Genomic DNA, 15,353 nt, shown 5'->3' with positions numbered 1-15,353 from the left:
AGCTGCGCGACAGATTTTCAGATTACGTATGTTTGTATATGTAAAAAGCTGATGACATAAATGTCTGTAAAATAGTTCCAGTATCTAGAAGTCAGCATAATGAGGTCAGTGGGGTTAACAGGGACATGCAACTGTGTGTCGTTAGCATAACAGTGAAAGAAAACACCATGCCTTTGTATAATATCATCTAACGGGAGCATAAAAAAAGAGAATAACATTGGTCCTAAAATTGACCCTTGATGTATGCCATACTTACAGACAGTAGCAAAGGAAGACATATGGTTGTTAATGGACACACAGAAAAGTATCTGCCTGAAATGCCATGCCAGAATCATCGGTCATTTAAAGGTCATTAGGGACTTTAAGGAAGGCCGGCTCTGTGCCGTGAAGCTGATGGAAAGGGGTTGAAATGTTTAAAATGCTGTTTTCTTCCACAGCACAAAGGAGTTGCTTAGCCATGATTTTGAAGTATTTTGGAGATAAACAGTCATGCAGTAAAAGCTTTGTTGGCACATATCCAATGGGCAAGAGGACACCATCATGTGAGGTACTATATTAAAAATCATGGTCAGGGAAACTAAGTTGAAACGGCATGATGTTTTTCTGGGGAATGAACATCAGTGAAAGTTGTACAGAGCATTATAGTGATCCTGCAGGACTATGTTCGCTCTAAAAATATTTCACAGCCAGCATTACAATCTGGATTTACTAGTTGGTTGATAGTCGAATAAAATGCTGGTTTTCTGATTTGAAAACTAGTGTATTCTTGCATCATAAAAGATTAGAAAACGTGGAGTAGAAGCCCCTTCATGGCCACATAGTGGACTTGTAGATCTGTATTCTTCCACTTCCACTTCCTCCACATGCTCTTACAGCTGCAAATGCATTTATTTATCGAAGGTTTGGTATACGGTCTGCTTCGATTCAAATTTCACCATTCTACTGATGCTGCATACGCAAAGATGGAATGAAGAAAACAATTCTTTTTCTGTGTTGTGTTTGTGATCTTCCTTTGTGAAAATAAACTAAATTACAAGTGAAAACCAAGACAGAACAGCGTGTCCTCTCTGTCCAGTGTTCAGTTTTTTCTGCTCTACATTCTGTTTAAATTCTCAGGCTCCTCTCTCTGCTTTAAACCACTCCACACCAAACCACTAAACATCTTCCCCTTCTCTCTCTGTCTCTCCCCTTTCCACCTTGCTCTCTAAATCTCGAAATTTCTGAATAGCAAAATCAGAGGTCGGTTGTTTTTCTGAAAAGCAACCACTGTGTACTTGCTTTGAAATTGTCCAAAACAAGAAGCTGTAATAGCACGCTGAGTGTTTCCCGAACAACTGAAAGTGCTGCATTAATAGAAGTCCCCCCGTGTTTGAAACAGGGCCAATATTGTGTGTCAGATAATGCATTGTTTTTTTACTCACTGGAGTTGTCTGTTTTTTCTGTCTCATCTCCTGCAGTCTGACCAACACTGAAGGTGGTTTACCCTACGACAAAGAGTCCATGGCCATTATCCACCTGAACAACACTACAGTCATGTACTTGAAGGAGGTCACCAAGTTCCTCGCCATGGTCTGCTTCCTCCGCAAGGAAAGCTTCGAGAGGAAAGGTCAGTGCATTTAAAGTACATGCAGGCTAGAAACTAGCGACGTCTTTCAGCAGTTGCTCACCATGCCTTCCTGAAACTGAACTCAGCCCTTGATGTAGAGTTGCGTAGTGGGAGAATGTATTTTGGGTGCTCCTGCTTCAGCAGGTAAAAGTCCCATTCTTTTTTCCCATAGATGATGGTGCATTACTCATAGTCGGAGCATTTCTATGGCTTGGATCAGCAAAACAATTTCTCAATTCTTCAGGGTTTGCAGTAGAGAGTTTTTCCATGTCAGTGAAGCATCTCTTGACGGCTGCAGCTAAAGTTCCCTTTATTGATGCCATGGCCTCGTCTGTTTCTTTGGTCAAAAGTCTCTGAAGTACGGTCACAGCAGGATTCGCGTGTGATGCCAAAGCATCAGAGCAGCTTACTCTTCAGGTTAACACTCAAAACTGAGCCAGAACAGACAAGAGTCTTTTCTAGAAGCGTCCACTAGTGAGCGGTGAGATTGTCGGAGTTCTCAGCCAAATATTCCTACAGCCTGGTTCTGCTTGATGAGAGGCTGTTTGATAATGTGCTTTCTGTGATGTTGTGATGACTGGGAATCCCATGCCTTGGCACCAGTACACTGAGAAGAAAATCCTGTATTGTCTGCAACTGACAAAGGATGGTCATCAACAACAATGTACTGGGTAAGAGCTTCTGTTATTTTTACCACGCGTGGGTGCTGTCTGGACATTTTCTCTTGCTTCAGCAGCATTTGATGCAAAGTTGCTTGTTGCTGTTTCCTGCTGCCTGCATTAGCAAAATCCTTGAACTGCATTGTGTTGGTTCTTTAGATGTTTTATCAGATTGCTTGTTGTATTGGAGTAGTTTTATCAAGTACATGAGCACAGCATATGACCTGATACCCAGTACTGATATCAGTATCAGTGCATCCCTGGTGTTAATACAATACTTCAGACTGCAGGGTGGCTGGTTCAAGTCCTAGTCAATACAGAGCTTCATAAGGTTAATATAAGACAGTGTTAATCACACTGATAGACCCCGCTAGTCTGGGAGCAGCACCATACATCAACTACCAATTATCTACTGTCAGAAAATGTGACACTCTTTATTCCACAGCCTTTTATAGCCTGCACAGAATGTATTACTGCGCTGTAATTAAACTGAAACTTAATTATTATTTATTTACAATTATTTGCTGTCTAGTTTGTGTCATTTCATTTGATTCTACTTTGATTTTATTTTCCTGTTTACTCACAGACACTATAATTTGCCTCTCTGGTTGAAAGATTCTATGCAAATAAACTTGTCACCTTGTCTCAACTGGCCTTCGTAGACAAACAAGCTAAATAGCATCAAGATAGATTATTGTGTACCTGTGGAAAACAGCCTGTCTGTTCTCTGCAGGAAGCACAACTCAGGGTGTTTGTGTGTATTTTCTTCTGCTGTTACACAAAGTGCTTTATAATGATTGAGCAGGCAGGTCAGCTACTGGGAGCTGCCCCAGAGCAGCAGGGGCTCCAGTGCTTCTCTGAAGGGTACTTATCCACTGGCTGTTGATGGAGTGAAGGGCATTGCTTGTTCATCCTCCCATATTTTTATTCAGGCGTGATTTGAATCTGCAATACTTTGGTCCCAGGCTGACTTCTTCAACCTCCAGCAGTGGTACATTTAACGTTGCTGCAATTATCTTCATTGAGCTCACTTTTAGAACAGAAGACTACAGTCGGTGTTTTGTTTGTAGCACTAGACACAAGATGCTGAATTTTATTCAAATGCACAATGGCCACATTACATAAGGTCCAAAAGCAACATGTTTCAAGGGAGGTAAGGGAAGTAAAACATACATAGCAAACACCTGTTAAACATGTTTGTGTTCTTGTGTCTCGCCGACTGTCAGCCAGATTCATCAGTGTTGCTCAGCAGGTGTCAGACTACATCCCTTTGATTTCCTGAATGATGTAGTGTTTGCTCTGCTGTGTACTCTCATTGCTGTGATTATTTTTGAATGAGTACATGATGAGTTTAGCGGTCTGATTAAGGAGCCACTTTGAAGTGTGATACATTTCTGTCAGTTCATGTTAAGATATCTGTGACAGTCTGCATGATGTACTTTTCTACCTGAACACATTAAGCTGACTGCTGTAAAATTAGGTTTTAAGAAACGTGAAACAAACAAACACAGTCTGTCAAAGGATTAGAAATTAATTTCAGTTCAACCAGACAATAAGATTACATTAATTCTCTTCATTGAGAGTGCATGGATGGATATGATTATGGCTGAATATGAAACCTCTATACACACTGAAACATATCTAGCCCTGGAGAATGCTTGTAGAAGCTTGTTTAGATTTGCACTCTTTAGTCTTTAGTTTCTTAAAATATTGTTTTTGTAGAAAACTTACCTGTTAAAGTCTCTTTTCAGGTATGCATAGACAGACAGATATACACACACTGTTTACCTCTGATCAAATACAGTTGAAATGGCGCAGAGTGGGGTTTTTTGTGTCAGTGAGGCATCTCTTGATGGCGACTGCTAAGGTTCCCTTCCTCGTCAGTTTCTGTGGTCAAAAGTCTCTGAAGCATGGTCACAGCAGGAATCACACCTGACGTCAAAGCATCAGAGGAGCTCACTTTCCAGGTTAGCCAGTAGAGATGAGACAGGTGAGATTGTCCGGGCAGCTCATATTCAGACACATATGTTCCCAGACCCACCTCTGCTTGATGAGAGACTGTTCTGTGATGTGGTGATGACTGGGAATTTCATGCCTCAGCTCTAGTACACTGAGAAGATGATACTGCAATATCTACCACTGAAAAGGCTGGTCATCAAGAGCAATATAAAGCATGAGAGCTTCTGTTATTTTTGTCAGCTGTGCTTTGTGTCTGGACATTCTCTTTCACTTTGCTACAAAGTTGGTCGTTGGTGTTTTCTGCTGCTAGCATTAGCAAACTCTTTGAACTCTGCGTGTTAAGGAGCTACTTTTCACCCCTCTTATTGACAATTGAGCAGAGCATGGTTTGTAGACTTTTGACTACCTGATCGGGGAACAGAAAACTGACAACTGCTCTGTGAATGTTACTACCCTCTGATAGGCTGATTAAGGTGTCAGTGAGAGCTCAGCATACTCAAAAAAGATTTAAAAAAATAATGAAATAATCAAATTTATATTGTCACAGCTGTCTCTGGAAAGTGTCACACAGGTGAGAAACCTTGGTGTCATCGTGGGCACAGACCTTTCCAGAGCCACATCAACAGCATAGTAAAAACCAGATTTTGTCATTCAAATCTTGGATGGGTAGGTAATTAATATTTTAAGCTTATTTTTGCTTTTTTATTGGTCTTAATTCACATATATATTGCTTTTACTTGTCAGTTGCTGGTCTTAACTATTTTATTTTCTTACACATACTTTTTTTGGGTGCAGCTACCATGCAGCTCATGCTCCGTGCAGCATATTGTGCTTCCACCTGCAATGAAATGTCCTATATAAACGCATTTTGCTTGCTATTTAGCGAGGGTCCGGAAGCATTTAATCCAAAATGAATCTGGGGTCACCAGTTTTTTTACGAATTTGATTTTTGCAATATAGAAAAGTGCATTGGAAAGCTGCCTCTCTCGTTCCTCTTTTACATGTTAAAAAAAATCCATGGTAAATTAGGTTTGTTGTTAGAAATGTTCCTAATTGACAAAGCTTTCTTGAACTTTGTTTTTCACAGGCTCTGCAATCACACAGGGAGAACTCTGCTTTTGAGTGACTTGACAATAATACCGGATGCAGAGCATTGCTGCTGTATAGATGTGGGTTTAGTGGGTTTGGAACGTCAAGACACAACCCCCCACAGCTTGTTCTCCCAGTACTTTGATTTTCAAAAGGTACTTATTATACCTTATATAAACCCTGTGTTCAACTGAAGGTGATGTCCTTAGTCACTTCACATCACCATATTATCAAAGTTTTGACAATAATATTAAATGCTGTAAAGAGACAAAAAGTGACTTTCAGCATCAACGACTTTGTATGATCGAACACACCAGAGCCCAGAGGGAACGCCTGCCCATTTGTTCATGCTTCAAAAGATTTTCTCTTCAAAACTGTATGGTTTTGAAAGTTGTTTTTTTTTTAAAATCATATCTCCATGAGCAAGTAATCAACCATATAAGCAGAAGAGATGTAGACTGAAATTTAGAGTAATTGGAAACAAAATGAAAATCAAACTGGATCAAGAAGGAGAGTCTCATGCTGATGAGGAGACAGAGTATTATAAAAAGCAATTTATTATCACATTGACAAGGACCTACAAATACAATGCATGGAAATGGACTGCAAACACGCCTTTAACTCTAGTTGTTTGCCCATTAGGAAGGTGAAATTAGACATGTGGCAGGAGAAAACGACTTACGTGGAGGTAGCAGCTGCATTTGGCGAGTTATAAAACCAGCCTGTTCTGAGCTCTTACCTGTCCTTCCTACTTGAAGCCATAAGAGACCTCAGTAATCATCTTAAAGTTATTCATATAAGTCACATGAAATATTATATATGTAAAGTAAACTAATCAATTGTCAAAGAAAAGCTTGCACTGAATTCTAGTTTGTCAAAAGAAGGCCTTAGAAGGTGATAAATGGTCTTTAATTTACAAAGGTCTGACATTTTGTCTGTTGCCTGCTATATGCACTAATGTTCATGTTAAAATGATTCTATATGTGATTGCAGACTTTCAGGAGATATTAAACACCTATTAACTGGAAGTATGATTGCTGTGACAGTCGATTATCCTTTTTTGTGGACTTCCATTCAACACTGTCACTACTTCAGCTGCAGTAGTGAGGGGGCTCACCATCTCAATATTAACTTAAAAACTTAAAAAACTTCAGTCATTTTTCATTGGTTAATCCATCCATCCGTTTTCTGCCACTTACTGGTGGCTTACCAGGTTGCATTATTTTTATTAATTCTATCATCAGGAATTATTGTTATATACTCCTGGGAACTACTAAAATGTGAAATAATAATCTGGTTTTCTTCATACTTTCATTCTTTGTCCATATGATCTTGAAACATATATTAAATTGCATTCTATGCAATATTAAAAGGTCATTCTATAAATCCAGTGGAATATATAAAGAACTTTTGTTATCTTTTTTTTTGTTATGTCTCCTCCTATTATTTGTATGGTGCTCCCTGAAATACCTGTGCAATTAGGAGAGACACACCATACAGACACTCACTGAAATGACACTCAAACTGTGACTCCAGCCGACTGTGTCTGTTTGATGAATACAGCGCAATTATTTGGTGCAGAATACATCACATCTGCACCCTGTGAAAGGTGCCTAAAAGTAAATCTAGCCTAAATTATTTGAAAGTCTTGCTAAAAGAAGTGTAGATTTGAATCATGGCGTGAAGTGGGTATGAATGTCGGATTGCCTTAAAGTACAGAAATGGGATGGTGCTTGTAACAGTGACATGCAGGAGCAGCTGTCCAGTGTACTGTGGTTTTTAACTTGTTTGACTTGTTTTGTCGTTACTGTTGACCTTTTGTAACTGATATGTGTGTGACAGAGGCTATCACGATGATTCACGTCACTTTGACGGTCTTTTTCCTCCATTTGACACTTTTAACTCCACTTTTTAAGCAGACTTTGTGAGTACCAGGGGCTTCTCCATTATAGCCATGATTTCCTCCTGCTATTGCGCAACTCATCTGTGGGCATCATGGATCCCTCTACAGTTCTTGCCTTATCCTTCTGTGAGGAACCAGAGCTGGGCATCCACGCCAATGGGTGTGAGGAAAAGGGGAAGATGCAGTGATGTCCGCCAGAGGCTCAAGAGACAGGGCCACCGTTGGATTCCCCATCCCACAGTCATCCTTGATAATGTTCAGTCACTACCCAACAAAGCTGATGAACTTCAGCAAATGTCAAGTTCCTGACAGAGTACAATAAGGATGCAACAATAGAATATAGAAGTACAGCTTGATGTCGTCGTGGGACTGTGATGCTATCTACAGTTACTTTACATGGTTATTTGCTATCTCTCTTTGCTGAAAATTGTATTGTTTTTGTTCGAACAGCAGATAGCGAAATCATAGTAGTCAAGAAGGCAGACTCCTGTCATCCTTTACATGCAAGCCAAGTGCTGCTAAAAATAAAGCCTACAAGAAAATGACGGATGAGGATCATTGATTGAGGATGCTCCATCGATTTTTAGAGCTGATGTGCGGCAGCATTTCAGGTTTCTTGTTTCAAGAACTGACAATTGTGAAAACAAAACTGACAAATGCAAATGCAGCTTGCAAATACTGTGGGATGACAGTCAACTACACAACGGGAAACACATCAAATATAAGAAGCCATTCGGCACCCAGAGAAAATCAAATCATAACAACAACAAAGCTTCAGCCAGGCCAAAGGAGCCTGAAAGAAACATCTGGACCCCGCTTCCCTGTAACAGTCCGACAGCTGGGGAAATAACACAATGCAAAGGTATATATATATATAGCTGTTTTCTGCGGTCAACAACAATGGATTCTGGAGGTGAACACGCTGAAGCTAAACTATACAATTCCATCAAGGCCACACTGAAGTTGCACAGTGATAGCAGCCATGTGCCAAGAGACAAAAGCTTAAGTGACACAGAGCCTCAAAGAAGCAGAGTGCATCTGGGTGGACTTCACGAGATCCTCAGAGCTAGATTACAGTCACAGCTCATTTTGTGACCAGTGAATAGGAAATGAAAAGTGTTGTCTTACAGACATGGCCTCTTGTCCAATCACACACTAACTCACACACAGCAGAGGTTTGGAAATCTGCTGTTTTGGAGTGAGAGCTCGACATGAAGAATAACAGCAATCATCCCGTTATTGCTGTTTTTACAAGGATGTAGTGGTGAGAAAGGCCAGACTGTTCCCACACTCAACGTGTTTTACACACACTTTAAACTTTGCTTCACCTTGTTGAGTGAGGTTTGTAGCACCGCAGTTCAACTGCCACAGCTGTGCTGACCACCAAACAGAGACTGTTAAACCTGCCAGTATATAAACTGATCATGGATGTGTCACCTGATGGAACAGCTCTTTGAATTATTTTAGAAAAGGACTGCTCCTGACTGCTGCATTGTTTGTTTTGAATTTGTACATGGTTCAATCATTCATTGTTAAAGACAGTTCATGCCAATTTTTTTGCACATGCTTCAATCATGGCTGCTGCTTTTATTTTATTTTATGAAAAAAGGGAAGCAGAATATCTTTAAGTAAAAAAAACATTTTATATAAATTAAAATGCTGTACGCACAAATTTATTAGGGCATTTTTCAGGTAATGCTTCTGTCTTTTTTAAAATATCACAATAAATATCAAATCATGGACTTAATATCGAGGTTATTACTGTACCATGAGTTTTTGGTATTGTTATATCCCTTGAGTATAACAGTGTTTATTGGTCCTCTTGCTTTAATAGAAACATTGCTCAATTAACAACTCTTAGGTTCCCATGACTAAATCAAACCTTTTTGAGTTCCCTTCCGCCTTGACAGAGACTCCAGAGTGACTGGTAAGCCACTCGGTGGCTTGTGTCTCTATAGAAGGGTGTAAAAATCTATGATGGAGATGCAGTCCAAGAAGTTTTCCCTTAATGGCAAACCTGACCTTGACCTCTATAATGAGCTGAACACTTTGTTGTTTGTGTGCATGTTGATTGGGGCATGGTCCTGGAAAATTTCTGGGGTGTAAAGGAAAAGCAAAGTTCCAGCCCTGATGGCATTGGAGACTGTAACTTTAACAACTGCACCAAACAGTTGGCAGATATGTTATGTTTTATCTTCACATCGTCTCACCAACTACTGGCCTGTGGTATTCACCTCTCTTATGATGAAATAACTTGAGAAGATTGGATGTGCTTCTGAACAGTCAAGCAATTTTGGACCCACTCCGCTTTGCTTACAGGTCAGGCATGGGTATTGACAATGCAGCTGGCAGCCTATTAAACATGATTCTTTTGTGCAACTAGTTTTATTGATTTCTCCTCAGCTTTTAATTGTATCCAGGTTCACATTTTAACAGGGGGGCTATAGAGCATCTACAACATTGATTCTGGCCTGATATGCTGGCCAATGGATTTCTTAACTGACAGGTCGCAGCATGCAAAGGTTAATGGCATTTTATCAGATTCTTTTTTCCCCTACTGCATCGGTCCAGGGGTGTATCCTCCTGCCTCTTATATTTGTTTGGTACACCAACAGGTTTCAAGCCAATACGTGGGGCATCATGTTTAGTTCACTTAAGATTTTGTCATTGTGCGTCTTCTCAGCTGTCATGGCTTTGATCATGGCCCTGCTCCGGCAGAATTCATGGACTGGTTCAAGACGTCCTTCTTGGACATCAGTGTGTCCAAAAGATTAGGTGAATATTTACTATTTATGACATATTGGCACATTGCCTTATACATGAATACATTCATTCATTTTCTGTTCTGGTTTGTTTGTATAACTGTAACTAACTATGAGAATGAATTATAACAGTGAGAAATGTATGAATGACAACAGAAGAGAATTGCCTACCCGTGTAATCATGCTAATGGAAGCAGCTGAAATGGTCAGCTCTCTTTGCAAGACCATCAGAGTTTATCGTCTGTTTGACGTTGAAAGGACAGGTGGTTAGCCATCAACATGACTTGTTGCAGTTCATCACAGAAGAAGTTTTTTTGCACACATACGTGGAGCCATACAAAGTAAGCATCCCCTGTGTTTGCCTGCACAGGTCTGGAAACTGTTTCCTTCAGTGAACTATAGAAGTTGTCCAGTGTGCATATAGTGAACTTTTGTTTGAGAGCAGACACCGGATGTCAGTCAGTTCTAGTTGCATATCAGGGGTGCTTTCTCACTGTAAAATAGACACCAGTTTTCATTCAGTCTTTGTAAAGTTGGAGAAATTCCTGTTGAACTCGGTGTGGAGGTCTGTCTGAGAGCAGTGGTGTGTATGTCATCACTGCTAGATGTCAGCTTGGCTAACATCCTCCTCTCGCCTTCGTCCTCAGAGGGCAGTCTAGGACAGGCCCAACTCTCCTGACCAGTCTGTTCGGTTTCTTTCTGTCCCTCTCAGAGCTTCCACAGCCCCAGCAGACCACTGCGTAAAAGACGGCAGATACAACCACAAAGTCATAAAAAGTTTTAACAGTGTCTTACATACTGCGGAGGATCTCAGTCTTCTCAGCAGATGGAGATGACTTTGGCCCTTTCTGTACAGAACATCTTTATTGATGGTCCAGTCCAGTTTGTGGTTGAGATGCACACCCGTGTCCAAACCCTGGATGCTCACTGGTGTGATGTGTGACACCTTCCTGCAGAAGTCTATCACCATTGTCTTACCGCCATTGATATGCAGGTGGTTCAGTCCACCAACAGTGATGGTCTTTGTTACTGTTACATCATCGATGCATTTGGTAAGCTGTGACAACATCTGTGTACTCCTGGAGGTCGGTGATGTTGTTGCAGGTGGCACCCTGTTTAAACATGTCCCAGTTTGTGGTGTAAAAACATTCCTGAAGTTCCTCCAAAGACCCCTCAGGCCACACTCGCACCTCTTTCAGAACTGGTTTGGTGACTTTAACCAGTGGTCCGTATGCTGGCATTAGCATAACAGTGATGTGGTCAGAGGCGCCGAGGTGTGGGAGGAGAAGGGCCTTGTAAGCTCCTCTCTGGGTGGTGTAAACCTGGTCCAGTGTGTTGTGTCCACGTGTTGGAAAGTCTATGTGTTTGTGTAGCTTCGAAAACACCCTCTTTGGCTCTGCATGGTTGAAATCCCCAGCCAGGATGAGGAAGGCATCTGGGTGGGCAGTCTGCTGCTCACTCACGTGTTGGTGCAGTTCATTCAATGCCTCTCTGTTGTTTTCATTGGAGCTTGGGGGGATGTAAACAGCAACAAGCAGTATGGCTGTAAACTCCCTTGGGAGGTAAAAGGGTTGGCATTTTATGACCATAAACTCCACCAGTAGTGAGCAGTGTTTGCAGATCACAACAGCATCATGGCACCAGTCATTGTTGATGTAAACACAGAATCCCCCGCCGTGATGAGAGAGAGAGAAGCCGCTGCGTGTGCACGCGCCGCCATGGTAACAAGTACCCAGATTTTTTAACCCCTTTAGCTACTGAAATGCTGATTTTTTTATTTATTTATTTATTCATTCTTTTTTTTTACAAGTCACTTGAATTACTGGAGACCTCATTTTACCAAGCTACCAAGCTGAGAAACTTAGAGTTGATTCCAGCATGTTGCTGCCAGAATTTGAAAGAAACCTGCTGAGGCTGCTTTCTGTTTTTATGGTTGTTTTTATTTTTGCAATGTATATCATTATTCTCTTTAGTTTGGTTATTGTTTTAAATTTTTTGTAGCATTTTTATCAAGCAAATTTCATGTTGTATACTTTCATTTTTGTGTTCTGCTGAACAGCTTGGCCTCTTCACCAACCATGACTGCCATAACTATGCAGCTAGTTGTAATGACAGTTTTGAATGATTGCATTTGAACATTATTGATTACTGATTTATGCAAATGGAAATGTTTTGCTAAATTTGTCCATTACAAACAAGATGTTTGTGTTAATGTTTCATACAGTCATTGTTTAATACAGTGTTTCCCAATCCTCAGCTCGTTACTGGGCTCTGATGAGGCCTGATAACGAGCCATTCATTTGAATCAGGTGTGCTGGAGCAGGGATACATCTAAAACATGCAGGGCAGTGGTACTCCAGGACCAGGATTGGGAAACACTGGTTTGATATAACAGACTCTCATCATGACAAGTAAACTGATCTTGTGTGAAATCAGTTGAGTTCCCCTCACAGGCCTTTATCTAATTATGGTTCATGGTGGAACTATATTGGCTTTTTTGTTTTGTAAGGAACATTTACATTTTCCCTCTTTGACCCATAATAGACATAACTCTGTCTTCTCTTTGTCCCTTACAGGACTGATTGACTACAACTTCCACTGCTTCAAAAATGCCATCCAGGAGGTTTTTGATGTTCGAGTAAAAGTTCAACAAAATCGGAAACTCCTCAGTCAGAGGAGGTGGAGCAAACTGACTATGACCAATGGAGTGCTCAGCAACCTCCACTGAGGACTGATGACATCACATCAGTCAGCCAAATGTACCCTGACAAATCCAGGAGATGCCATTCTCATTCAAAGAAACACCTTAAGTTTTTTCATCTATCGGGTATCATTCATTCTGTTCAGTCCACGCTGAATTTGACGCAAGGGTATAGGAAGATTTACTGATTGTATTCTCCTGGCCCTCTGTAGCAGATGGGGGTCATCTGCTGAATATGAAAACAGGAAACTCATAGCACATCTGGGGGTCTTTATCAATCATTGCTGATACCATTAGTAAGTAGACAACATAAAAACAGCAGGAGATTTGTATGATTCGAACAGTTGCTTAAGCTTCACTAAACCACAGAAAAAATGGCCATTGTTTCATTTGATATACTGTGAGACAGAAGAGTGACAGACAGCAAAAACAGGTTCTGTATTTTGGTCATGTGAAGGTTTTAACCATTTATTACGATACTGTATATTGCGGTGTGACTACAAAACATAAAGCCATTGGGAACAAGATCTTATCAAATAAGTAATGTCAACTAGAGCTGGCTATATTAGGCTATATTTGTTTATGTTTTGCCACCATTAAAAGTGCGCCGAATTAACTATTAGAAGCTTCTGTTTGCAGTTTACGCCTGCATTTACGGATCACTATCACTGGATTGTTGTTGTTCTGAGGTGCCTTTCTATGATTTGAGAGGGAATTTATGGACATTGGACATCAAAGATATGATATGAGATGTCTTTCATGTCTATGTGTGTTCTGAGTACAATTTTTGACTGCAGAACAATTTTAATTACAATTACCAATGAGCACAGTGCCCATGTGATATTGATCCAATTTGAATTGGGCTTTAGCGTTAGAGTTAAGTGCCACATATGATTACAGCGCAGCATTCAGTTTTGAAACTGACTAATTAATCCTTATCAGAACTGATTTCCAAAAAGGCATTTAGCCAGTTCCCCACAAACTCCAATTAAAGATTTGACTTTGATAATAATGAAGTTCATGCCAACCTATACCACTTGAATGAACTTACCTTGCATTTTCCACAACATGGCCCTGCAAATATTTCACAATAAAAGCCTCGTTAGGAAATTCTGCCCATTGAAATGCAAGAGGCATTTTAAGTTGAAACAGATACAGAATTGTTTGTATGAAAAGTATAATGCAGGAACAAGGACAAGTATGTATTGAGGAGGTGGATCAGATGAGTGATCACAGAATGTTTTGTTTTCATTCGTGAGTCTTGTTTGCTGTGGCAGCAAACATTTTTCCATGGCATATTCCTGTTTTTGTACGTGCACTAATATTCATCATCCCAGTCTATAATGTAGGCCTCTATTATTTATTATTTTTCAGTTTACCTTTAGTTTACCAGGAAGTCCCACTGACATCAAAAATCTCTTTTACAAGAGAGACCTGACCAACATAGCAGCCGTCCACAATCACAACATATTAAAGTGCAATATATGCAGTGAAATGGAGTCTGAAGTTCTTGCCTGTACAAACGAGGGAGCATGTGTATAAATTACAGTGTCATCAGCATAAAGGTGTGTGTCACTTAAATGGCACATATTATATAATGGGTCTGTATACCTCAATATAAGATCAGAATAGATGTGAGGAAGCCACATTTGTAAATCAAAAAACAAAAACTGCAGCAGTTGGGGCCTTCAGTTACCCCCGCTGATGGGTTATCAGTAGAATTTTAAGGCAGAAATATGCACTTGTTTGACATGTTTTAGTATTTTAATAATAATTTTAGTAATTCAATAGTAAATAAGTTTAAAGTAAACACCCTTCTCCTGATCAAAACTGTCAGAATACACGTACAGTATGTGGTTTAGGTGGGGGATATTGCCTGACAAGTTGTCCATTATCAGGAAGTAGTGGATGACATGGGGGCCAGAATGTCCAACGCACAGCGCTCCATGGAGTTCTCTTATTCCTGATAATGGACACCTCAAAGGGCATTATCCTGCTTATACCATGGTCACTTGCTAAAGAAAAAAAATGAGAACATGAATTATTGAAGTCTTTTCCCAGGTAATAGCTGAGGGTTTGATCAATACCTGGAATGATCATTACCATCCCATAAGATCCCATACGCTACCAAGATTCAAAGTCAATAATATAATAATAATAACATAATTTAATGCCTATGGTTGATTTAATGGTTGTGTTTGAGTGTGGCCCTGCCTCATCCTCTGCACACAGGGTAGTGACTGTAACACACAGAGTTCTAAATAAGATTTAATTCTCCCGCTGCTAGCTCCTTGTGCCATTCATCCCTTTTCTTTTCCATTTGTCTTTCTTCATCTGCATCCCAGTCATGAAAGTTGTCATATTTTCCAAAGAGGACTATTAATTAGATGTTAGCTTGTTAATGTGACGCAGTTTGTTGTAAATAGGGGCTTTGACTGCATCCCTGTTGCTATGGTTACTCTTTGAGATACATACTGTTACTATGTAGCCAGCTCATTAATTTAGAAAGGTAAACAGACAATTTTACTGGAACTACTTAGTAGTTCAGGAATTAATGGACACTCTGCAGCCAATCAGAATCAAGTATTAACCCAAACTATTGTATAAATTTCAATTGCTGTTGCGTTGTATCATTAATGTTTGCACTGTAAAAACAAAGTGTGTTGGACTGTGA

At 40.1% G+C, this 15,353-nt stretch overlaps 1 protein-coding gene across 1 annotated transcript in view; it reads left to right on the top strand.

The window, feature by feature from the left end:
* The window catches only part of rragd (ras-related GTP binding D), a 45,925-nt gene extending 33,100 nt beyond the window's left edge, over nucleotides 1-12,825 (top strand). The window contains exons 6-7 of the mRNA XM_041954412.1: nucleotides 1,458-1,606; nucleotides 12,555-12,825. Of these exons, the coding sequence (XP_041810346.1) occupies nucleotides 1,458-1,606; nucleotides 12,555-12,706 (301 nt within the window). The 3' untranslated portion in view covers nucleotides 12,707-12,825. The remainder of the gene's footprint in view (nucleotides 1-1,457; nucleotides 1,607-12,554) is intronic.
* Nucleotides 12,826-15,353: the final 2,528 nt, after the last annotated feature.

The sequence above is a fragment of the Chelmon rostratus genome, chromosome 15 (genome assembly GCF_017976325.1).
Source record: "Chelmon rostratus isolate fCheRos1 chromosome 15, fCheRos1.pri, whole genome shotgun sequence".
NCBI classification, from domain to species: domain Eukaryota; kingdom Metazoa; phylum Chordata; class Actinopteri; order Chaetodontiformes; family Chaetodontidae; genus Chelmon; species Chelmon rostratus.
This window is presented reverse-complemented; position numbering and strand designations above follow the sequence as displayed.